We start from the raw sequence: 26,447 nt of genomic DNA on the forward strand, positions 1-26,447 counted from the left end.
AGCATTGATTGATACATTCACTAGGCCTTCACGTCACTAGGAGAAACGCTTATTTGCTGTAGCAGTTGGTGAAGAAAACGTACAATAAACAGGGAATAAGGGCTCGTTTGTTTTATGAGAGTGTCTTTAAAAGTTGATTTACAATTTATTTAATTTTCTGGAATATTTATAATATGTTAGAGCCAGTTTCAGAAATAAAAATTTGGGTCGTTTATTGCTCATTAAAAAAAAAAAAGATCCAGTAAGCATGGTGATAAATATACTCTAACTGAAAGAGCGAACTCAGCTTGCTGGTGTGCACTTTGAAGGAGCTTTATCTTGAGAATGCCGGGCCTCTTCTTTTGATTGAGGATGAGCATATCATAGTCAACTCATGAACTTGCCTAAATATTGACAGTTCAGCAGATACTTATGAGCAAACCTTTTTTTGGGGGGGGGGGAGAAGTAGTTTCCAGCACCACCACTATTCTGTGGCTCTTAAACTTGGCCACATTTTAGTTGCTGATTCAAAGTAATGTGGCTTTGAAGCAGGTCCACAGGTTTATTTTTATTGGTGGGCTGTACCAGTCTCACCAACTATGTTGTAGAATATTACTTGTTTTCTCTCGAATATTTTTTGAATCATTACACAGTTTATAGTGATTTTTATTCAGCAACATGACTTATGAGGACATACTTTATCCCCCAAGTCCTTGAATCATTTATGCTTTCTTTGGACATTTTCTGTATTTTTTTTTCTCTTTTTAAACTTTGGATGCTTTGGGGGAATATTTCTATCAATAAGTTGACTAAGTTGACTAAGTATAAGTGTCATGTGCGTAAAGTTATACAAAATATTGTGTATTTTTATTCACATTCTAGAAACCTTTGGAAAATAATATTTTGTAAATTCATGTGGCAAAACTGGGGACATAGATTGTCCACAATGACTGATTGGCCTTATTTTCAATAATTAAAAAAAAAGAACAGATATTATGAGCAGTTGGTTGGCAGGTGAATGCAATATTTCCGAGCGTGAGCTGATGCAGTTTGCAGTTTTTAGGAAGTATTTGGGGGAGTATTTTTGGATATATAACATAACCACATTAGAATGCTTATTTAATGTTTTTTGTTATCATTAGTATGGTAATGCCTTAGCACAGATATGGTATATTCGGAGCTGTTTGCATTATGAAATGGAGCTGAGTCTTTAAAATGAAAGCCTCCTTTGGAGAAGGCTCACTGTGCAGTTTAAGGTCGACGGCAGGGACTGTCTCCATAGCACCACAGAGTCCTGCGCTCTAGTGCATCCTGTGTACATCTGGATGTCAGTCAATATGAAATACATAAAATTTATGTATTTCAGAACATTTCAAGGATGAGCTCAGAACTCAGCAATGTTTAAATGCTTTGAGGTTTAGAATGTACCTTAGCGGATAAACTGAGACCTGCCCCTTGTGTTTTTTTTCCAAAGGAGTAAGGCTTCTCAAACACCACACAGTTTTAAAATGCTAATGGTTTATGGTAAAGAATAATAAAAGTTTTGTATTACTTTTTTCCCCACTTGAAAAATGCACACATGTTAACCAAAGCTCACCACTTCTTTTATTTTCTTTCTTTCTTTTTCTTTTTTCTTTTCTTTCTTCCTTTTTTTTTAATTCCTTTTTTTAAAAAGAATAAGTTTCAAAACTGAACTTGAGCCATGGAGCCTAAAATTTGTGTAGGAAGATGGAGAAGGCCAATTATTATAATAATTAAATATGCATTATGTTAAAAAATATGCCCTGCTATGTATAGTATTTAGATGATTGATTAATATGTAAAAAATTAACAGATTTGACTATTAAAGTATATTACCTTCAGTTTACATTTGAATGTTTAAAATTTTAATAATTTTTAGGTAGTAACACTGTTTTTGGTATCACAGTTTCTTGTACCCCAAGAATGCATATATTTAGATTGCTATAACAAGCATAAAAAAGAATATATTTTATATTTTTCCACTGTAACTCTTCCTAAGAAGTCACCAAATGTTCCTCTAGTTTTCTTATTTTCATTTATTTGAAAGTAAGTAAGTCATCTTGAGGGGCATTTGTGGCAGTAGGCCGTTATATAGAAGTGGTGTTGTCTACTTTCACTAAGCGTTAGCTGCTCTTTCTGAGCATTTGTGAACATCACTGCTTAACTCTTTTTTAAATTTTTGTACTTAAATTTCTAACTAACATCAACATAAGAGTTGCATTTTTAAAAAAAACTAAACCAGGTAGCAAAATTCAAATGCTTTAAGTTCAAAATTCTTTTCAAATTGTCTGACTTTTAAAGCGATCTGTGAAGGTTTTCCCCAAGTCTCCTTTTTGCTGGCTGGAAAAGGCTGAAATAATATTTTTTTTTAAATGAGGCAGTGCATTTTGTAGGGCTGCTTGCTTTTGAGGGTGGCCCACAGTCCTACCATCACACTAAATGTGTTCAGTTGCAGGGGTGCTGTCACACTGAGGCACCCTGTTTTCTCTCGGCATGGAGCTTTGCTTTGTTTGCTGTACCCCCCCCCCTTTTTTTTTGTTTGTTCTCTTCTCATGGTTCAGTAATGATCTCTTGGCCATAGATCTTTTATTTTAGCTGAATAAATACCAAACCTTGTCTTCTTTTCTGTAAAGACCTGTCAGGTGTTTTGTTTTGTTTTGTTTTGTTTTGTTTTTGTCCCTAATTTTTTTTTTTTTGGTAAATTATCTGTAGCTATAATATTAGAAGAGTAATTAAGATATTACCAAAAATGCATGGGAGGCCGGTCAGAGTCTACACGGACTCTTCAGAGGGGAAGCCTTTGTTTTCATTGACGGTAGCCATGGGTCTTGCTCCTAGACTTCCATAAACATTGACTGGCACCTCAGTGTTTTGGATTTGCCAATCTGGCGGCCAGGCCCTGGCTGTACTACAAATGGTGAGGTCAAGGCTGGGACAAAATTAGATATGGCCTCCTTGGAATAGGGTTAAGGGTATATGCTGCTATAATCATTTAGATAAACTGGGCTTGGTGTGTCCAGGATTTGGGAAGTAGGCCGCATGACAGAATATGTCCAAATGTTTAAAAATTCTTAGGAATTTTTTCCTTTCAGATCATAAGCAATGGTACCAAGAGTGTATTCCCCTTGTGCTTGGTTGTGCTTAAGGATTTTCTTATGATTCTTTAGGTAATACAAGACTAGGACCATGTTTCGTGCGAAGTGAGGCCTTTCTTTAGGGCAACTCCCAGAGGCGAAGATGTCTTCTTTTGTGTTGGGTCTATTGGCCGTATTCCGATTTTTGTTCTTTAAATTCCTTTTCCTAGGATGAGTTCCATCCTTTCATCGAAGCACTTCTGCCCCACGTCCGCGCCTTTGCCTACACATGGTTCAACCTGCAGGCCCGAAAGCGAAAATACTTCAAAAAGCACGAGAAGCGCATGTCGAAAGAAGAGGAGAGGGCCGTGAAGGATGAACTGCTGAGTGAGAAGCCGGAAGTCAAGCAGAAGTGGGCTTCCCGACTTCTGGCCAAGTTACGGAAGGACATCCGACCCGAGTACCGAGAGGATTTTGTTCTTACAGTTACAGGGAAAAAACCTCCATGCTGTGTTCTTTCCAACCCAGACCAGAAGGGCAAGATGCGGAGAATTGACTGCCTCCGCCAGGCAGATAAAGTATGGAGGCTGGACCTGGTCATGGTGATCTTGTTCAAAGGTATTCCGCTGGAAAGTACTGATGGCGAGCGCCTTGTAAAGTCCCCGCAGTGCTCAAATCCAGGGCTCTGTGTCCAGCCCCATCACATAGGGGTTTCTGTTAAGGAACTCGATTTATATTTGGCATACTTTGTGCACGCAGCAGGTAAGTACGAAGGGGAAAACTCCTTCTGCTGTCTTGTGTATGTCTCTTCTTATGGCTCTGTGAATACTGAACCGTTCCCTGAACCGCCCCCCCCCACCCGTAGCACAAACCTAGGGGCATCGGGCCAGTGAGGTTTCAGAGGTAAACCAGAGTCAGAACAGCTTGAACAACCTGCTGCCCTTGCCTGAGGTGCTACCCTCATTCAGGCATTTAAAAAAAAATTTAAAAAACAAAACAAAACAAAAAACAACCCACGGAGCTCTCAGAGAGTTCGCACTCAGGTCACATATGGTAAGTAATGCTGCCACAGGTCTTGCTAGTTCAGTGGGTGAAACGTGGCAGCCACGTTATTTTTGACTCAGGGGTAAGAGAAGCCACACGATGGCCCTCGTAATAAAGAGTAGATTTTTGGAACTGGATTGCGATCTTGTTAAAAAAGACATTTAGTTTGCTGCTAGCTGCCTTTTCTGTTGGGACTGTTTTTTGACCTTCTGAGGCCTCCTGCAGCCCCTGCCAATTAAGAAGTTGGAGGTAAGGTTACTATCAAAATGCCGGTCACTTATGAAAGAAAAATGATTAATCACATTAATATACAAGCTTAGCAGCTTTGTGTGTGGGAACTCTCAGTGTCAGTTTCAAGTGGCCGAGGGAAACCAATCAGCTACATTCTAAAGCAGGTGACAGAGGGGTTAATAGTAAATGTGACCAACTCGCATAGCCTGTCTGGAATGCATTGAGGAATCGCTATTGGTAATTGATCCATCGACCTATTTTGATTTGTGTGAGATTCACTATTGATTTCGAGACATGTCTTTCCGGAGCATGCTTCAGAATTTCGAAGAGCATTCAGGAGTCAACTGTTGAGGGCTGGGTGGAAATAATGCAGCTTTTACTTTGTTCTTTTTGTCTCGGTTTAGACAAAGGCTCATTGTGTTAAGTGAAAGCTCAGGTCTTGTGTAACTTGTTGACTTTTTATACGTACATATCAGTCTTACTAGATTGCCTTCATGGCATGACTTAAACCAGATGGGAGAAGGAAAGTTGTTGTGGAATCTACCAGTGGCTTGTTTAGAAGTGCTCTTTGTCTCTCTCTTATTGTGCCTGTCTCTGTCTGTCTCTGTCTCTCTCACACACACACATTTTTTTTTTTTGGTTTTCCCCACAATGAAAAGATACAACTTGCAAAGTCAGCACTATTTTGCCAAAATATTTTTTAAAACCTGAAACATTTTAACTTTCAAATAAATCGGCTAACATTCTACTCTTTTTTTTTTTTAATATATGATCTAGAAAGAACTTTTGTTACCCATCTGTCCTTACTTAAGAAACCGGAGAAACCGACTTTGCAAGGGTGTCACATCATCATTTGTGTTGTATTGGCAGCAGATATTTGTGTTTCAGAGGATGTGCTCTGAAAACGTTTCAAATATTTGGGCTTTTCAAAAATGTATACTCGATTATAAAGCATGCCTGTTGCTTTAGCCAGCAGAAGTTCTAAACAGGAACAAGTGGCCTTTGCTTCACCCTCCTTAACCTTGCTGCTCATTTTTCTTGTCTATAGTAAAAGCAACACTGAAGGTTTTTTTCCCCTTCATTATTTGTTTGTGTTAAGTGCCTGAGGGTGCAAAACAGTTACAGGCATTCCCAGTGCTTTCTTAGCATACTCTCTACATTGAGTGTTTATCTTTAGATATTTAGGAAATTTTATTAATGATAGTGAATGTTCACTGAGAATCTCAGGGAAACTGCCTTTAAAGATTTGGCTGTCTGGCTCATCACATTCCGTGGTTCACCTCTCTTCACTGTTGGTGGGTTGTTACTGCGCACTTGCTTCCTGACCTTAAGCTAACACAGTTCCTTGGTTGGTACGTTGCCTGAAGGAAGGAGGCTGCTGTGATGACGTTTGGGAGGCTGCTGAGGAAGGTTCGCATTCTTACAGCTTATGAAAGATTTATTGACAGCCACATGGATCAGACTACCTTCGGTTTGGTGTTCCTCACGTATCCCAGAATCCCTCCTCAGGCCTGAACACCAGCCAAATGCCTGGCCATTGGTTTCTAGAGCACGTCAGTGATGCCTGCCTGTGTGCCAGCAGCAGAGAGCTTGCAAAAGGAAAATAATAGTAAAGGCCCCATATCAGAAAATATCTCAGGTTTGACTTAAGATATTTTGAGACCTCTTATTTTGTGGAAGATTTGTGGCAGAAAAGCTGCCAGTGCCAGTATGAGGTAGATTGGTCAACCTATGCACAGCTGATCTGACAAGCATCTGTTATAATACTGAAGATTTGTAAACATTGAACAATGTTTTTACCTCCTTAAAAGTTTTTGAGAACTTGCCAGTATTGGCAAGAAGCAGAGATTCTGAAGCATGCTTCCCCACCATTGTGGCCTTTTGCACCTGTAGAACATTTTTATTTTCATTTCTTTGAAAATGTACTTTTTCCCTTCCAGAAAGCTTGCTCTCCTCACCGTAGCCCCACGCTGAGCCGTCCCCTCTCCCCCACCACACACTTTAAAATATGCACATTAATTATTACTTCATGCACTGGCTGCTTATTTTTTTTAGGCAAAACATTAAAATGTGAATACTGGAAGCAAATGCGTAATCAAATATTTGTTAAAAGCAGACATGATTCTCCCTGCCCCCATTGCCCCCCCCCCGTAAGGCTTAGAGATGATAAAGGCCAATACTTGGACTGCATCCCTAAATCTGGGGGCATTAGAACTGTGTGAACTTTGTGGCAGATGAACAGTAAGAAGTAGAGTAAAGTCAAATGATTCCATGGGCCTGACACGTTCACTCATCTTGTTCAGTCCATAAAATAACAAAACCATTTTATGTCTTTAATTTGGTCTCCATTCGCGTTGTCTTTCCCACGTATCGTATGACGGACTTAGTGGAATCATGGCATCATGGCAAATGGTTTTCTTTGTGGGCGTGTAATAGTAAAGCTAATTTATGGCCAGCCTTTACCAGATGATCTGTATCAGAAGCTACAGTATACCCGGCACGTGGCAAGGTCACAACTTAAGTTGTTAAGGTCACAACCTTAGCCACCAGGCATTTGACCTTTTAGATAAAGTTAACCTTTGTTCATTAGTAGGCACTCAACCGAGAACTTTCTGGAGAGTTCTTTCTCTCTTTTTTTCCCCTCACTCTTTTCCTCTCTTTCTTTTTCGAAACTGCTCCTGTGTAACTCTGGGAATGTAATCAGATTCTAGGGATTCTGTGAAATTAGTTAAATTTTGCTTAGAGTTTGGACTTTTAAAAGGACTCCTTTTTGGGGGGGGGACAGGGGTGGACCACTTTATTTAGGACAGAAACTGATAGCCATTGTTTATGTCTGGTGCTGCCTGGTGCGGGGCTGGGGCAGCCGGTCTGAGGTAGTCTGTACGTGTGGTGACACTTAAAATCTACACCTAAACAAATGGAATTATGTTTAATTCAACAGAGGTTCTTGCTAATTTGCAGGTGGCAATGGGCCCAAAGCTGAAGCACACTGAGCCATTGTCACTTTTTAAAGGTGAGGAGTTTTCTAAGATTGCAAGTATTTTTAGCTGTCTTAAAAATCCACTTGGAAAAGATTAAGTGACCAAAATTGTCAGCAAGTTGCTGCAACTACTAATTAGCCAATGGCAAAGGGACTGATGCCATCCTAGTGGCAGTGCATGGTGCGAAGTGTGCACTTCTGCGGAGGAAGCTTTTCGCACAGTGGCTACTGGTTGGCCTGTTTCCGCCCTCGCAGGAAGAGCTGCTTGAGTGTCCCAGCAGCTTGGTACCCATCCTGTAACCTGCAGGGCAGTATTACTCATCACTGTGCAGTCTATACCAGATTGTTCCTTTGGTTACGCTTTCAGGAACTCGGCTCGTTTGCCTGTGATGAGTCACGTGTTTCCATTTCAGCCAAAAGAGGAGCTATTCCCTTTCAGGTGCACGTTAGTTTTATTTTGGCTTCGTGACGACTGCCATTCCTTCATGTAGTACTAGAGAAAGCCATGATGTGCAATGGACCAGATGGTCATGCTGACAGACTGAGAATTCACTTCCTGCTGCTGCAGAGCAGGTGTAAGATGGGGAGTGCCTGTGAGTGTGTGCTTTGTGTGCGTTTGTGCACACACCAGGCTGCACCCAGAGTGCTGCTTAAGCAGGAGCAATGATTTCAGCAGTATCAAAAGATACTGTCTTAAGTGTGGAATAATTAGACATAAGGTTACAGGGCATATACAGTAATTTTAAACATTAAGAAAATGAGTCATTTTGTTATATTTTGTAATTCTCTGTCAGATTAATTTTTACAACATACTAATTTTTAGGTGACTTAGCATATTTGTTATAGGGAGCTTTGCATTTTAAACATATATTCAGCATGCTCTCTGGCAAGTGTATGTATATATATATATATATATGTATGTATATATATATATATATGTATATATTGTATATATGTGTTTATATTCAAGACTAGGGCTGTACATATATAATTAAACTTCTTTGGAAGCTTAACTCCCTAGCAGAAACATGTGCAGATAGTTCCTGTGATTTATGGTGATAAAAGTATGTTTGGAAAAATAAAGGGATATGACTAATATATGGTGATACCTAAAATTAAGAGACACTTGTTCTGTGTCCCAGATTCCAATCCTGACCTTCAGCCAAATTCATGGTAGAATTTGTGTTTTATTAATACACTATACAGTTTTCTCTTAATATTATAAAGATAGTACTAGCAACTGACAAACTTGAGATTAAATATGACTTTTAGAGCTTTAAGTGTGTTCTGCAGTAACCTGAGGACAGTCACAGTGCCCTTTCTAGAACATAGAAAAAAAAAAAAGGATAGAAGTTCAAAGGCAGCGATCTCTCAGGAGCACAGAGCAAAAGTTGGTTGGGAGGAAGCCTTTGAACCGAGGTCAGCTTGTTTATGGCTAAGAGGTTTGACTGTGTTGGCTAGCAAATTTCCCAGTGCTGTTGGCATGGTTTGTCCGTCTTCCTTCCCACCCTGTGATGAATAGCATTAATTTAAACCTATTTAAGGCTAGTGTGGGAGAAACCACAGCTTTTGTTGTGGTCAGTGCTGTACACAGTAGGACTGGGTTAGGGCCTGGAGCAGCTTCGAGAGGGTGCAGAACAGCCTGTCAGCTTTTAAAATCTCTCACAGAAGCAATTGCTCCAAATTGCCTGGATACACTATTGAAACAATACAGAGGACTAGAAGAGAAGAGAAAAAAATATGCAGATTTAGTTTAGCAAGTGTGCCAAAATTTAGTTTGTACTAGTCATTCAGTAATTTCTGTGCAGTTATTTAGAGGTGAGAGGTAGCTCTAAAAATATTATAAATTGTAAACTATTATGGAATTCGGGGAGAGGAGAAGGAAGCCAGGTGTAGTAGGAAGGGTTTGAACAAACAGGCATGCATTGTTAAGGGAAATGTAAAACCATGGCCATAACTGCAAGTGGATATACTCTGAGGAAGTCTGAGCCTAAGCGGCAACCGTAAAAGATCTCAGGCAGGAGGACTGCAAGTGAAGAAGTTGATAATGTGTAACTCACTTCTTTCTTTTGTATAATTAGTGGGAAACAAAGTTGCTACTTGGAGCTTCAGAAAGGGTCAGCTAAAAACCTTAGAAAGAAATGTTTGAAAGACTTCTTCTGCAGTTTAGGCATCCAGTTAGGGACTCTAGGACAGACACAGTGTGGCAAGGGTGCTGTGGACACACTTTTGATTGGCATCATGTGGCTCACAGTGCTGCTGGCCACGGTCAGGCTCCCCCCTCCCGGCCCATCCCCCGGCTCTCTCACTGATGTAATGGGAGCCCACACATTATAGATCCAGACTCCGATGTCTCTGAGCTAGACAGAATTTTCTCACTGCTCCTTAAATAGAAGTGACTTTTCCCTTTTTGTTCCACATCCCTGATGTTGGAAAACATATCCATTTGTGTGTGTGTGTGTGTGTGTGTGTGTGTGTGTGTGTGTGTGTGTGTGTGTGTGATGGTCAACCCAGTGTTTTAGCTAATGGAATTAGTCCTCCTGTCACTTGCTCTGGTTAAATAAACATGGCTTTGGAGGCAAAGAATGGTAAGTCCAGCAAATGGCGAAGGCAGCAACTCTATAGCAGAGACCTGTTTGCAAAACAAGCTACGTAACACGAAACAGCGAGAAACAAGCCTTCGTCTTTATGTACCTTGGCCCTTCGAGGTCTTCTTCTCGGCAAGGAGTAGGATGGTCACGGTGACTGTGAACTCAAGTGAATTACTTTAACACCTTAGAGAAGTTTAAGTTGACTTTTACATCTTTTTATGCTAGTTAGACACTTAACCTGGTGATAGGTACTTGTAACCCACGTCAACTGAGAGTACAGATACGGAGCCAGAAGGAAGCGGACAACTTAGCATATCCAAGCTGTGGCTGACAGGAAACAGAGTTCACCTTAAGATTAGCTCACTCTTTTAACTTCATTTTATTGTCCCAATGCTGGGCATCCCTGCATTGCGAGGCTGGCAGCCTACCTCAGACTGCTCTATCTTTCCCCCGCTCTTTAACTCTTTCTTCATGTTAGGATTTTAAGTGACAAAACTCAGAAGAGCAGCTCACATCCAGGCAACTCTTCCAATTCTAAATCATTTTTTCAAATTTAAATCCACTTTATATCCATCTTTATAACATGCATCTCAGTAACTCAAATTCCATTTAAGTGGTGCCACACACTTCCCTAGAAACAAAGGGAAACTAAATTGTCAAAATCAAAACCTTTCCGTGGAGATATTTTCCTGGACAGTCTGTCTTAGCAATAGAAGAGGCTAGGTTGGCTGGGACAGACATGAGCCTCTTGTCAGCGTTGGGATAAAAAATCTGGAATGAATTATTTATTCTTGTTTTTAGAATGGTGAGGTGGATAAACATATTTGAAACACATTTAACATAATTCTTTAAAGATACAGTTAGATTAATGAGCTCTATATACTTTGGGATAACACTGAATATTAAACCAAATATTACATAAAATTTAATATTTAACATGTTTATATGCAATTTTGACATACTTATATATGTACAGGGAATAATATTTTTAACCTATAATGATTTAGTTTTAAAATTTAAAAGTTGCTTTGCTTTGAAGTTTGCCTTTGGTTTTATGTTATAATATTTTTTAAAAAACACAAAAATCACGTTCAAAAAAGGAATTTTATTACTTTAATTTTTAAAATTAAAATATAAAATATGAAAATAGATGATTAATTTTAATGCCCTTATTTTAAATTTTGAGACTTAGATTAGTTTGTTTATTTTTCAGGGGCAAGGGGCACTTTTTGAGACAGAGTTTATTTGTGTGGCTGTGGCTGTCCTGGAACTCACTCTTGTAGACCAGAGGATTAAAGGCACGTACCATCATGCCTGTCCAAGATTAGTTCTTAATGATTGCAGTACAAAAACCTAAAATCCACACGATGTGAACTTTATCAATGTAAACAGAGTGAAAAACTCCACTACTCCAATTTATTAGTGTGCCTTCATTCTACTAAGGTGTATTTAAATTAGCTGCTGAGTTGAACTTTTATTAAATAAAACAGAAATATCACTTTTTCCCCATGAGACAGAGTCTCACTGTATAGCCTTGACTAGCTTGGAACTTTTTTACATAGCCAAGGCTGACGTCACAGAGCTCTGCCTATCTCTGACACCCCCCAACTCACCTACCCCATCCCCAGTGCTGGGATTAAAGGTGTGTGTCATGTCATCATGCCTAGCTTGAAATACTTTATACATTAAAAAAGTGATTATTAAGTTGAGTATGGCAACTCAGTCCTGTAGTCTCAGCATTCGGCAGGCTGAGGCAAGAGGATTGCTAGCTTTGGCTGAGGAACTAGGGCCTTCTCTCAAAAAATCAAGAAAGAGAAAGAGGAATGCGGACATTTAAAAAGAAAAAAAGTCTGTGAAACTGATAGGCTGCTGTCCTTGATGCTGTGGTCTGGGTGATTTTATTCCTTTTATTCTGTTCTGCAGTCTTGCTAGCCCAGGACTGGGTAGTGTGTCACCATCATGCTCTGGGAGAAGGTATCTACAGTAAGTCACATAGCTGGTTCTGGTTCCGAAAGGTATTTGCCTGTGAGTGACAGGGCTAGTAGAATTTCAGTGTTGATATTCGCTGTCTTTTCAAAATCAGAGACAGATTTCTCAATATTAGAAATTTGAGGCTATTTCTTCTGTGTTGATGTGTAGCTTCTCTTTTCCTGCTGGGGGGGGGCATTTACAGTTACGTGTATGTTAATCTTGAAGGGATTAGTTCTCTAAATGTAAGCTCTTGCATAAAATTGTTTTTGTACATGCATGATTCCTTATTGTCCCTTTCAAACCTAGAATTGAATTCCAAAGGAGCTGACATAAAAGGCCTCAGGGTGACAAAGTCTCTTCAACTCTTATGAAAGTGTTGACTGCAGGTTAAGAGGGCCATAGACAGGACGGAAGGGTTGAAGTGACCTGGAGCCATTCTCTGTGCCATTTTGCAGCTTTCTAAATGGGTGTGAGATAGGGACCCCTGAAAGTTTACTGTAAAGAGGTGTTCTATAGGCATGGTATATGCCGCGGCTCACTATTACACCATAGTGTGGATTCTGTTAAAATAGCTCATTAACATGAAAAATCACAGGTATATTTTATGTTGATGTTTTTATTTGCTTTTTTTTGTTTGTTTGTTTTTGGGCAGGGGGACAGGGACGAGGATTCTCTATACAGCCCTGGGTTTCCTGGGATGGGCCCTGAACACTGAGCCAGCTTGGAGCCCAGATGCGCCTGCTTTTGCCTCCAGGAGCTGGGACTGAAGGCTTAGCCATCACGCCCGCCACATGTCAGTGGGTTTCATTACCAATAGAGCGTTTTAAAATTTTGTCTGAAGAACCTGGTGTACTTAAGAGTGTCTTTGGAAATATTAGGTTATTGGAAACTAAAGTGCTTGACCAAATTTTTAGGACGAAAATTATTCTCGTTAAGAATTTGGCCGCAGTTTGTTTGCCTGAAAAAAGAAAATGCTTGTGTCTTTGTGAGACCGTGACAGGACTTTCGCAGGGTGTGTGTATCCTATAAAGTTAGTGAGTTTCTAGAGTTGCCGCTGGGCTCACTTAGTTGGCCTCCCTTCCCTTCTTACAAATGGGGCAAAGGTTTTTCTTTTCTAATGTAGCTTCCAGTAATTTCTAGACAATGGAGTCTGGGTGATGTTGCTCTGCAACAGGTAGCCCTGCTATGTTTATCTGCATGGAAAGTCAGTCGGTGCAGCGCTGTTATGGCCTCTCAGGAGGTGACAAGGGCTTTTATTAAAATGTATCTTAATGTGCTTTTGGAAAACCGCTCCCATCACCTTTCTCAATCAAGAAGTAGAGTGCTCTGGGCTGGTGAGTTGGCCCAGCGGGTAAAGGTGCTTACGGCTCAGAGTCTGGTGACCTGCATGTGATCCCACGAGCACACATGGACATAGAAAGATAACTGATTCCACAAACTTGCCCCTGGACCTCCACACCTGTGTCACAGCAATGTGCTCTCCCACGTCATACTCACACGCAACCCCCACAGCCAGTAATAATAAATTGAAAACAATTGTTTTCAGTTTGTTTAATGATTATTTTTTAATGTTTTTAAGATTCTATGTTTTAGAGTTTCAATAAAATATAGTAAAGATAATACTTTTAAAAGTATAACACCTTACCAAGCCCAGATTATATATTATATATAAAGCTTATATATATGTATATATATCCATATATATATGGATACATATGTATATCACATGTTTTTGTGAGAATTTTGGGGCTGAAATGTTACAGTTAAAGAAGTAATTGTTCTAAAGTATGTGTCCCCCACCACAGAAAAGACAAAAGACACGCAGAATGGATAAATGCAATCCTTTGTACTTTTACCACCTACATTTTTAAACTGCAGTGACTGATTTCTGAACAAAGGTCAGAGGTTTCAAACAAAAAGCTTTGTGATTCTTCAAAGGGATTCGTTTTGAGTTTTGCTGTGTAGAGACTGGCTTTGCCTAGCCTTAGCTTCGTTTTCAGTTTAACCTGGGTGTTGCCTGGGTGGAGGGAACCAAGTAGATGATGCTGGGTCCTCAGACAGCTGGGCTGTGAGGTGGGCATGAGGGTGGGGAGCGGCGTCAGACCGCAGCACGGATTCACCTCCGTTCTTCCCTACGGAGTCACTTAGCTGAGAAGTGAGCACGCAGGCGTCGGTTCATCATCTTGTTTTGCCGTAGAACATTTCTTTACAGACTCAAACTTGGGGCAGCCAGAGAGGCTGTGTGTTTGAGTGCCACAGCTTTGTGAAGTTTTTAATGCACTGTGGGTATGGGTCTCTTTGATTTCACGTGGGCTTGTTTGCCTTTGTCTCCTTTCTAACTTCTCCTAGCTTGGGGAAATTGTTCTTGTTGTAGCTGGAGACTAGATGTGCCCGGAAGACTGTGTGAGTGACTGACAAACAGACGGCCTTTGCTCAGAGAGTAGGTGTGCAACGCACTCAAGCCAGACAATTAGGAAATAATGAAGCCAGCATTTAAGCCAAGTTTCTCAGATCCCACAGTTTTGTTCCTAAAATGCAATATTTATGCAGTCTTTTCTCATGTATTATCTTACCATCTCTCCACATTTGGGTTGACGAGTTTTTGTAAATTGCCTGTGTGTGATAGGAGAGCCGGTTGAGGAACGTGGCCCACATGCTACGGTTAGTAGATTGCTCTTCAGTAGCTTCTTTTTATCTCTACGAGCTTCTAAATTTATGGTGGTTAAAACAAAAACAAAAAAGCTGTTCTCCAGAACTCTCGAGATAATGTTGAGATCCATTTTTTAAAAAGAAGCTTAAGAAACAGTAAGGAACCACCCAGAATGTTGTCTATGATGGTATTATATTTGCTCTTGTACACTGAAGAAATCCCAGAGGCTCAGAACTTTATTTTATAGGCATCAGTGCAGTGATGGATGCTGCCTTGCAAATCAGGCAGCAGCTGCATGGTGGGGATGCTCTGGCTGATTCTGCCCAGTGAGGTCAGTTTGGCTGCCTCTCCCGACAGAGTCTACCATAGCACTGGCAGTTGGATCTTCAAGCGTATTTTCGGTTCTTACGGCATCTGCATGGTCCTAGGTTCCCAAGATATAGGAACATACTATGCAATGGCTTATGTACTTACCTTAGGTGTAATTTCTTTTGATACTAATATTTCAAAGGCTTTGATACTTTTACGTTAAGATCCTCCTAATCAGTAGGCTGTGCGGAACCTTTAAACATTGGTAGAATCAGTTCTACAAATTTTTATTAATTATTAACAAAAATGTGTGTGTGTGTGTGTGTGTGTGTGTGTGTGTGTGTGTGTGTGTGTGTGTGTGTGCATGTGTAGAAAATAAAACAACTCTCCTCTTCCCACCTTTATGTGGGTTCCAGGGAAGAAACTCAGCTCACTGGGTTTGCACAGCAAGCACCAGTACCAGCTGAGCTGTCTCACTGGCCCCTGAATTGCTTTTATAAATACGATAATTGGTATAACACATTGAGGATTGTAACATTTGACTATATTTCCATTATGTGTTCAAGAATCTGTTGTATCAAAAATGTCCGTGTAAATGTTCAGAACGGCCAGGCATGGAAAGTGGTGCGCAGGTTTTCTGTTATTTAGAGGCTGACTGCTATGATGTGTTTTCTCTAGAAAAGCCACTGAGACATAGAGTCAGCCTTTCTCTCTCTCTCTCTCTCTCTCTCTCTCTCTCTCTCTCTCTCTCTCTCTTCCTTCCTTCCTTTCTTTTTAAAAAACATCTTCCTTGTACTGACAAAGTATGAGACAAATAGAGGTACAGGAAAACAGAACCTCGGGAGAGCTAGAGTGGAAAACAGGAAGGAAGAGAAGCCTTGGAGAGCGAGAGACAGGGGATTCGTTTGACAGTCGGTGGCAGTTCCTCAAACAGCCAGATTTCAGTGGCTCAGCCGCCTAGGGTCCTAATTTTGCGCCCTTTCTGAAAGTCAGCCATGGCAAGACTTCTGCACTGAAGCGGGTTGAAGTTGCCAGGCGTTTGGGACTGCGCTGCCTTTCCCTTTCACCAAAAGATGGCAGGTGCCCGTAGCATTGCATTCGGAGAAAGATCACGGACGGCCACTGTGGCTGGGTGTCAGTGTGGTTGCAGGGTGGCTGGAGGATCTGTGGGAAAGTGTGTGTACATAGTGACAAAAAATAGGAGAACGGTTCCAGGTCTCATATAGGAAGTAAAAAAAGAGCAGCAGGAATCTGGACGTCCCAATAACACATGCCGGGGGCTGGTGTTTTTGTTTTGTTATGTTTTGTTTTTCCATTTTATAGTTGCTTGTTGTTTAACCTGAAAGTGAAATCTGTTTCTGCCACCAGTGCTATGTGTGCGTCTCTCCGTATAAATCATAGAACAACTAATTTGTTCTACATTAAGGTTCAAAACCCAGAAAAAATGCTGTGTGTGTAACATTTACAAAATGGCACAGGATTGTCATAGAAACTCGTCCTGAGCACTGTAAATAAAAGTGGGTGGGGATTAGTCTCAGGAACATGTGGGACGTCATGAAACTCAAGACGCAGCTCTTTGTTTAACAGTCAGCAAACTTGATACAGTCTACGGGATGTTAGCAGTCCAGACCCTCCAGGGAAAAGAAAACCACGTCGCCTTCGGATTAGATAACCTGTATACACAAATGCCGGGGTGCGCCTGGTGGTTTTTTAGCAATATTTTGTATTTTCTTTATTTAAGGGGGATCTTATTTCCAAATAGTGAAAGTTGTAGAATTTGAAAATCCGTTTTTGCCCCCAAACCTTTAGAATCTTTCCCTTTGTCTCTCGCCCCCCCCCCTTGTTTTCTCTTAGTGCTGAAGAACATTGCACTGTTACTCGGTTCTGTCTCCTACATAGTGTAGTACCAATAAACACCGAGCAATGATAAACCATCTTCCCTAATGCTCTGATAGCATGTATTTTTAAATCTGTATATTCAGGTTGGAATTGAGTGTGTAATAAGGCCATTAACACCCATTTCTGGTTTTGGAGTCTTTAAAAGGAAATTGTTTCAGAGTATCATTCTCTTTTGAAAGCTCTGCCCAACATCTGGAAAAAGCAGAGCTTGTCTTAGAAATTGGAGTTAATCCCCATCTGCATATTCCCACCAGGATGATATTTCAGTAACCAAAGGATCTTTGATTCTTTGAACTTTGGAAGGGAGGAGTTGGGGTTGGAAAGCCCAACTTTAGGACTTAAGGAACCCAGTGCTGAGGAACTGGCTTGGCCACAAGACAAGCCCCCTTTACGGACACTGTTACTATGAAAGTCCTTGTGCGAGCGGGATAACAGATACATTGTTCAAATACTGCTAACTGGGATTTAACCAGTTCATCTGAGAAAGGTGGGTAAAATGACCTTTCAGAGTTAACTATTGAACCCACCTCTCCTGGAAATCAGAGAGGGCATGTGGGAAAGCAGCAATAGATTCTGTGTACGGAGCACACAGGGCCTCCCTGATCTCCTTCCGGGCTGCTGTCGGCTTCTACCCATGGAATTTCTATTGGAACATATGGGTGCATGGTTTTTTGTTTGTTTGTTTGTTTTTGTTTGTTTTTCATTATCATGCTACTGCTCCTTGTACTTGGAAAGTGCTAGACCACCTTTACTTGGCCAATGTTGTTAAGACTCAGCTCTATTCTAATTTCCTTAAGGAAGCTTTCTTTCCAGCCCAACTTGAGCCAAGGACGCTTTCCAGTGTAGCCATAGCAGTCATAAGCACTGTGCTAGTTCCTCACTATCTACCAGCTACTGTGATGACAGAACACTCCCCGGGCGTCCTCCGTGCGGGGGCAGGCTTGTGTTGTTTTGGATGGCCCATGGAGGACCGCACAGGACATGGGTGGCATTTAGTGTGTATGCCCTAGCATCTCTGTTCAACTAATGACTAATGACCAAAAGGAGAAATTGTGTGGAGCAAAACGAAAGTGAGAAGTTTATAATCAGAACCCTAAAAGTAGTAATAAGGATTGGGGGCACGCAGCTCACTGATGCTGGTATGGTGCTTGCTTACCACACATGGGGGCCTGGGTTAGATTTTTAAGTACTGTTTAAAAAAAACAGTAATAAGTAGTAATTGAGAAGAACAAATAGTTGTTTAAGTCCAGGTTTCCATACAGCAATTTTAAACTATCTTGAAATATCAGGGGGGAAAATCCTAATCAGTCACTGAAAATAAGAATGCCTTTAATTTTAGTTCTTATAATTATATCAAAAAATTATGTTTTACACTTATAATTTGAATTAGGAAGCACGCTCTAACTTGCTTTTACCCCCTCAAGTGCATTTATTTATTTGTGGCAAGATACATAGTGAAAATGTAGCACCTGGGAGAAAACTTGGTGCAGCTGACAAAGGCTTGGCCTTCCATGCAGTGCCGGCCCTGCTGTCGGCAGTTGCTGGTGGGCCATCTCAGGGGTGCAGGGTGTGGTTAGAGGGGTACAGATCCTGGAGGTTAAGGCTTGGCCTTCCATGCAGTGCCGGCCCTGCTGTCGGCAGTTGCTGGTGGGCCATCTCAGGGGTGCAGGGTGTGGTTAGAGGGGTACAGATCCTGGAGGTTAAGGCTTGGCCTTCCATGCAGTGCCAGCCCCGTTGTCGGCAGTCGCTGGTGCACCATCTCAGGGGTGCAGGGTGTGGTTAGAGGGGTACAGATCCTGGAGGTTAAGGCTTGGCCTTCCATGCAGTGCCAGCCCCGTTGTCGGCAGTCGCTGGTGCACCATCTCAGGGGTGCAGGGTGTGGTTAGAGGGGTTTGGCTCCTGGGGGGCAGGCAGTGAGTCAGTACTGGCCCACGGAGTGCGTTCCTTCATTCTCCAGTCTGGGACTCTAGGATAACCTCCACCCTCGCCAAGTGTGCATCTATAGACTACTCCATTTCTTTTTCTCCATAAATGATTGTTGGTAGATGTTTTCAAGGAAATTTACCCCTATACCCATACAGGACCTAGTGTGCTTAAGGTCTGACTGGGTTTGTAATGGTTTGAGGGTCACCTCAATAGCAAGATTCATCTTTGGCCACCACATGCTATTCATGTCCCTTTAATTAAAAAATTTTTTTGAAGGTGTTTATGTTCTTTTTGAAGATGTTGAAGATGTTCTAATACTAGATTTTCCTTTTCTTTGAGATTATATATCTGTCCTTACTGTGCTGCCCTGAGAATCCTGGGCTCAAGGGGTCTCACTGTTGCAGTCTCCAGGACAGCTGGGAGTGTGGACACAGGGCACCCACTGCTTATTACTAGACACTGAACACTGCCACGGGATCACAAAACTGTTGATTTCATCATACAGCCCCCACGCATGTAAGAAGATATAACATGTATAGCGTGTTTCATGTGTATATATAAATAACACACATTTAACAAATATTTACAGGCTGCCCAACTTTTTCAGCAAGCCTTGTTCACCCTTTCAAAATCCTCTCCTGGGATACAGGTTTGCTTTGCACTGAACATGAGGACAACTACCTAAAGATGGGGTAGACTGTGGTGTTTGTGTCTGACCTGGCTGGGCTTGCCTACCATTTCCATCACTGCCCCCTTGTTGCCATGGGGAACTCTGATTGGATTTGACATATAATTACTTCAGGTCAGACAGGTAAAAAAGAGTGAAGAATTTCTTTTTTTCTAACTTGACTCTTACTATATTCCTTTGAAAGAAAAAAAAAAAGATAGTCATTTAAACATTTAAGTCATTAAACATTTAAAACATCTCCCATTTCTTGCAGGAGGAATGGGAGGATACATGGGATGGGCTAACAACTGAGATGTAATATGAATAAATTAATTTAAAAAATAAAATAAATACTGTGACAAAAAAAAGAAATAGAAAAGTAAATAGCAATTCATTAAATAAATCCTTGTTTATAGCAAAAAAAAAACATTTAAAACATTCAAAATAGAAATTGGAGTCTCAATGTTTTTATTTTAAAACCCTGTTTCTGGGAAATTCTAGGTAGAGCATTATGAAAAATATTTTCATTTTAATAAACATTATTAAGCCAGGCGTGGTGGTACACGCCTTTAATCCCAGCACTCGGGAGGCAGAGGCAGGCGGATCGCTGTGAGTTCGAGGCCAGCCTGGTCTACAAAGTGAGTCCAGGACAGTCAAAGCTACACAGAGAGACCTTGTCTTGAAAAAAAAACCAAAAAAAAAAAAAACATTATTAATTTTAGTTCTTATTTATTTGGGGCATGTGGGTTACAGTGGACTGAGGGGCTGTGGACCTCTCCCATCCTGAGATGTGAATCAGAAACTGTGCCTTGCACACACCTACCCGTTCTCCTGCCTCAGCACTCTGAAAAGTCCACCCATTATTCTTAATTTTGTTTATTATATAAACTCAGAATCCCTCTGGAACATTTTTTTAAGATGCTTGTTCCTGATTTTATTTAGAAGAGATTATTGCTTAATTGAAATTAAGATAGATGTCTCATTACATATTTATATGCAAAATCTATTCTTTAGGTTTACCTTGTTTTAAGTTTTATAAATTAGATAAATGATACACACAAACATGTACACCAAACTGCCTCCCCTCCCCCACCCCCAGCCCCAACCCCCACCCCTGCCCCTCCCCCACCCCAGCCCCTCCCCCGCCCCAGCCCCAACCCCCGCCCCTGCCCCCGCTAAAAATTGTTTTTCTAGTGCTGTTGCATATGTCCTAGAACGTTGTTGTTTCTTGTTGTGTAATATTCCATTGCATATGGAATTATACAATGGAATCCTTTCCAGTTCCTTAGGACCCATGCCTAGTGTGCCTAGAAGTAGAACTGCCCAGCCAGAAGGCATGTCACATTAAGGTTTTTAAAAATTAGTGGTATCTTATCATGATAACTAATTGTACACATTCATACTCTTCTTCAGTATCAGGCAGCAAAGGATGTGCTGATCTTTGCATTTTCTCTTATAAACATCAGGCACTGGATTTTTCTTTTCTGCCTACCTGGAGGCTATGCAACACTGCTCCCAGCGCTAGCCTGCATTTCTAATTGATTAATGATAAGATTGCCCTCTTTTTGTATTTGTGGGAGCATGTTCTCCTTTTTTTTGGCTGTGAAATAAGTGTTCTTACGTTTTGATCATGTTCCTCTGCTTTGGGTCCGTCTCTCTGTGGCACACAGAAGCCTGCCAGCCCTGAGTTCTAGCCCTCCAGCAGCTGTGTGCTTGCAGAGGTCTCTCCATGGTGTATGTCTTGCCTTCAGTTTTCCTCAAATTACCTCTGCAGAGCTAAAACACCTCAATTTTAACCTGCCAAAGCTTTTGAATCTTTTGTGTCTTATTTAACATGATTTTTGAGCCCAAGTTCTGAAATATATGGTATTTTTAATATATCTTGAATGTTTTCATCACATTCAAAATTGTACTGGATTGGAGTTGATTTTGTGGACATTGTGAGGTCGAGTCTGTTCTCATTTTTTTTCTAATGAATAATCGGTTTCTAATGCACTAATTATAAAATAGTGTTTCGGTTGCTCAAATGCCCTTTGAAGCCACTTTTGCCATTTAGGTACTTTCATGTGCATGTGACATACTCCCAAGTTATCTGTCCTGTCGTGGTCTATTTTGTGTTACTGTCACAGTGACTCAGTTACTGAGCACTTGCAAGCAAGTCTTGCCTGCTGATAAAGCAAGCCCACATTGCTTCTGTCTTTCACTAATGCCCCACACTGTCCTCAGCTCCTTGTGGCTCTATGTTAGGAACATCTGGTCAAGTTTCATGAACGATCCTGTCAGGACTTTGCTTAGAAGTAGTTTAGCACTACATGTGAGGGAAACTGACATTGGGAAAACATAAGCTATCAGATCCTATCTATGAAAATGGTATGCCTCTCTTTTATCTTCATCATGTATGATTGCACTGAATTATTTTTCATCCAGGCCTAGAAGCTCCGAGGTGCAATTTCTGTCACTTGTATTTTCAGATTATATTTTAACTTGGTTTCTGGTACAGAACTGTAGGTAAATTTGGTGTGGTGGTCTGGCCCTAGTTACACATCTTAGCCAGTGTTACACCTGATACATTCCTTTGTGTTTTCTACGGGGACAGCTGTACCTCATGAAGACAGTGCCATTTTTATGTCTACTAGTCATTGTCTGTTTATGTTGGCTCCCCTCTTATGCACACATGCTGTGCAGCCCTTCCAGTGTGCTGCTGGGTGCCTACCTCTGAGGGTGAGTGCCTCTGGCTCTTTTTTTCTTGACATAGCAATTACTTTTTATTTATTTATTTATTTATTTATTTATTTACTTACTTACTTACTTAAGCCATGAACAAAACAAGCTAGCTACTATTTAAATATCCTTTTTTTCTGATAATATTTTTAATTAGAAAAAGACCACTGCCTTACCTGCTTTATTGACACCCCCCTCTCTCATTTCTGAGGATGGTAATGTCTAGTTTGAGTAACTAGGGGCAAAACTGCATTGTCAATCAAAATACATTACAAGGAATGGCTCTAGTTTGTACTTGTTTTTAAGGGTATAGTCACCTGACATTCACCCTACAGTAAGGTTCATTTCTCACAGTAACCATCTTAGGCAGGCATCACAGAGAGGCATGCTACACATCCTGTTGAATGCACCAGTCACTCAAGTTTTTGGAAAAAAAATGTTTTACAATGTAAAGTTATGTAGTTATTTTAGGTACATGCATGTGGGCACATACCACACGAGGTAGTCAGGACAGTATGAGGGAGTCACTTTACTTCTTTCACCATGTGGATTGTGGGCATCATCAACTCAAGTCATCAGGCCTGGAGGCGAGCGCTTTACACACTGAGCCATCCCGTAGGCCCCGGTCTCTCAAGACTTGCTTTGACGTACAGTTAAAATGTCTGGCTTTTCACAAGTTAAAATGTCTGGCTTAGATGGATCTTCTACCTCTCCCACCACACTGCCCCCAAACCCAGTTTAGTGGAATTTTTGTTAAGACCTGAGTAGATATTCCCCACCTTACAAACTGACTGCAGGCAGGTGACTGTTAGACATAGAAAGCGATCACACAGCCGGGAGGTTTATTATGCTTTAATGCTTCCTTTAAGTCTGTCCATATTGGGTGATTAATGCTTAAGAAATTCCTCACCCGCTCCATCTCTACAGATGGCAAATGGTAGGTCCCAACTGTCATTGTTCACACACACACACACACACACACACACACACACACACACGCACACAAGGTTATGGCTCAAGGTTAAAGATTCAGAGATAGCGTGCTAATCAAACATAGGAACTTGTGTCAGGGTGGCCAGCCAGGCAAAAGGCAGGCAGGGTGCTAACACTGACTCAGAATTCATCAGGAACATTTTTTTAAATGCTTGTTCTTGATTTTATTTAGAAGAGATTATTTGCTTAATTGAAATGTCTTTCTGTATTTGATGTCATACATTTAAGTAAGTATTAAATTAATTGCAAATGGGTTTCTGTGCATAGGTACATCCAATATTACTGGGACTTAGTCTTAAAGTGGCATCATACTCTTGAAAGTACCATGTTAATATATTGGGATCCAAAGGAGTACCTTTTTACCATTTTCACAAGAAGATGATTTAAGCTGGATAACTTCCTTTTCTAGGAGGCAGGCTAGAATTATATTCTGGTATTGATCCTCAGAAGGGATTTGCATTTTATTCATGCTATAAAAGTGCCTTTAATGGAGACATTGTGGTAATTGAATCTATACTGTGTATCACTATCAAAGTATCTTTTAAATTATTTTATATGATTTAGTAACTAAATTTAAGTCATGGGAAAGAAGATGGCTGTGTTATATATGTATAGCCTTTAATATTCTCAAAGCGGATGGCAGTTAAGGGCATTCTTCAGTTGAAAGAAAAGGAGGAAAAAAAAAAGGAAAAAAGACCAACCAGTGGAGAGGATTCCATTACATCCAGCACAGTATGAGCTAAGTCAAAGGAGTTTCGTTAATTAAATTCAATTGCCGTCCATTAGGCCAGTGCAGTGAGATGCTGCTGCCTGCGCTGACACAGCACAGGTATGCAATTTGGCTAAATGGCCATTTCTAAACCATAGCACACATTTCACTACCAGTTCACTCTTTTAAAAGTGGGAATTTTTAACCTTAAAAAGTCAGGGTAAAGGTGACTCTTTTTTAATGCAGTATGTTAAGAACTGATCCGTTTGTCGACTTCAAAATGTACAGTTCACTTGGGCATTAAGTAATTTTTAAAAAAAATATGCAGTATCCTTAGGCAAATATATTAATAAAATGTATATTACATGTATCAGTAGATAACTTTAATCCTTTTAAAAGTTCAGTTGTCTTCGAACCTAAAGTTACTTGAGTCATAATTACTCCCTTCCCCTCTCTTAAGGCATTGTAGAAGCTATAACTATAATCTTCATGTAGAATTGGGGGAATAATTATGGGGGTTATAACAATGAAATTTACATGGTGTGTAAATGAGTCTGTGTTTTTGGCATAAATTACTAATTTCAGAGCGTTATGTTAGTCCAACAAGTTGCTTATTGTAGCGAAATGACAAGAATGCCACTCAGGCTCTGACCGCCAGCAAACTCGCAGCACTGTTGACTGCACAGATTCCCAATTGCTACCAAGATCAAAACTGGCACAGCCTACAAAGGGTATTAGGGATTGTCACCTCAAGACGAAATTACACGTTAAGCGCTACATCCTTGCTAAGCAGAAGAGAATTCCTTGGTCTGTAGTTGGTTGAAATCTGTAGGGTTTGGGCCCTTTATAGAGTTTGGTCAGTGTGAAGTTGAAAATGCAATGAGTGGAGTGTTCCTTCAACATGTGTGAGAACACGCAGCGTCGTTTCTCTTCATAGGACACAGGTACTAAGCATTTTCCTTTGCTACAAGAAGGATCCTGGACACAACCTTTAAGGTGGCTCCCCCAGCCCCTGAAGATCAGAGATCTTTAACTTTGCCGACTTGAAGACTAACACTTGTCTTACTTCCTCATTAAAAAAAAAATCTTGTGCAAGCAGATATTTTTCTTTTTATAAGTTTCCAGAACTTTCCTATGACAATAACTCATCACTGAGGCCCTACTGTGCACCAGGTCTGTCTCCAACATTCACGTGTTGATGTTTCTTCTGGCTCAGGAGTTTTTATTTGAATTTAGGCATAAAAAAGAAGAAAAAGATTACATTCCATGTTGTGAAAGGATCAGCCCTGAAACCTTCTTACCCTTTGCTATTTACAGTAAGTACTTCTGAAACAGCTGTAGGCGCTCAAATGAAAGTCGCGATGTGGAGTGGGAATGTGGGAACATTCACTTGTGAAGACCTCGCATTCTCCAGCTCTGTAGCCAGCAGAAAAGGAGATTGTTGTGCGTTCTGTTAAATACTGCCAGTATGATTAATTTAAAGGGTTACATTTTATTGAACCCTGGTGTAGATGCTCTTTGTCAACCCACATTCACAGCTAGTTAGAGTGTGTGTAGCATTTATCAAAACTTTCTGGAGCCCCTCTCACCTCATTAGCATCTGAATCTCTATTCAGCAGTTAATGTCCGTTACTGCTAGAGTGCTCAATTCTTGTTTTCAATAAGCCAGTTGTAAAATGTCAGACTGTCACTTACAATATAAAAAACCAAAAATGATGGTATTTGTAAAAATGTTATCACCTCATAAAAACAAATTGTAAAGACATGAAAGTGATCTTGCAATGCTGGGCTTTCAGAAGTGAGTTAGTGCAGCTACTTTAAATACCAGTTGTGTAGATTCCCACACTTTCCTTCCAATGGAGAGGTTTACACAAGCATAATTTAAGTTACAATTACACTAATTAACATCTCATTTGCATAAATTGTTGAAGTCAAAACAACAAGGAATTGTTTAAGAAGCTTAATCCCATTTGTCCAAAAATAGAAAGTTTTTTTTTTTAAAAACCATGCTCTAAAAATTGGCAGCTTGGGTATGTCTTTAGTGTGTTGAGCATTGTCATTTAATAAAAGTTTCTCAATTTATTTACAAATATATTTTCTATTTTTTCTACTCCACTTCTTGTAAAATGAAAACCACAGATGTGGTTCCTCAATCAGTGCTGACAAGATTTAAAAACATGGCTCAGTGTCATGTATATGGAGTAGCTATGCTAAATTTCATGATGGAGGGTGAGTGTGAGTGACTATCTGAACGTGTGACTGTGGGCATGAGTAGGTGAAGGCTGTGTGGATGAGGCTGTGTCAACAGGCAAGTGAAGGTCTGGAGCATGCATCTGTGTGCGTGTGTGTGTGTGTGTGTGTGTGTCTGTGTGTGTGTGTGTGTGTGTGTGTGTTGTGTACAGATGTAGGAGTTTGTAAAGTTCACATACAGTTATCAATAGCTAATTGACTTACATTTTTTTCTGTCTCTTTTAGCCATTGAGATGCTTTGCAGTTGTATTTTTGCTGTTGTTGAAGATTAAGGATGTGGTGAAGGTTGTTGTTACTTAGCTTACATGTATATGTGAGAGCTTGCATCTTTCCCAGAAGACAAAGTCAGAAAACTTAACTCCAAGGCCACACACACACACACACACACACACACACACGCACACGCACACGCACATGCACACGCGCGCGTGC

At 40.5% G+C, this 26,447-nt stretch overlaps 1 protein-coding gene across 5 annotated transcripts in view; it reads left to right on the forward strand.

Annotated features, from left to right (window-relative positions):
- Positions 1-26,447, forward strand: part of NFIA (nuclear factor I A) — a 348,862-nt gene that overhangs the window by 7,366 nt on the left and 315,049 nt on the right. For all 5 annotated transcript variants that reach the window (XM_084780596.1, XM_084780597.1, XM_084780598.1 and 2 more), the window contains exon 2: positions 3,305-3,836. In XM_084780596.1, the coding sequence (XP_084636722.1) occupies positions 3,305-3,836 (532 nt within the window). The remainder of the gene's footprint in view (positions 1-3,304; positions 3,837-26,447) is intronic.

This window comes from Acomys minous (genome assembly GCF_964271855.1).
Source record: "Acomys minous genome assembly, chromosome: 1".
NCBI classification, from domain to species: Eukaryota; Metazoa; Chordata; class Mammalia; order Rodentia; family Muridae; genus Acomys; species Acomys minous.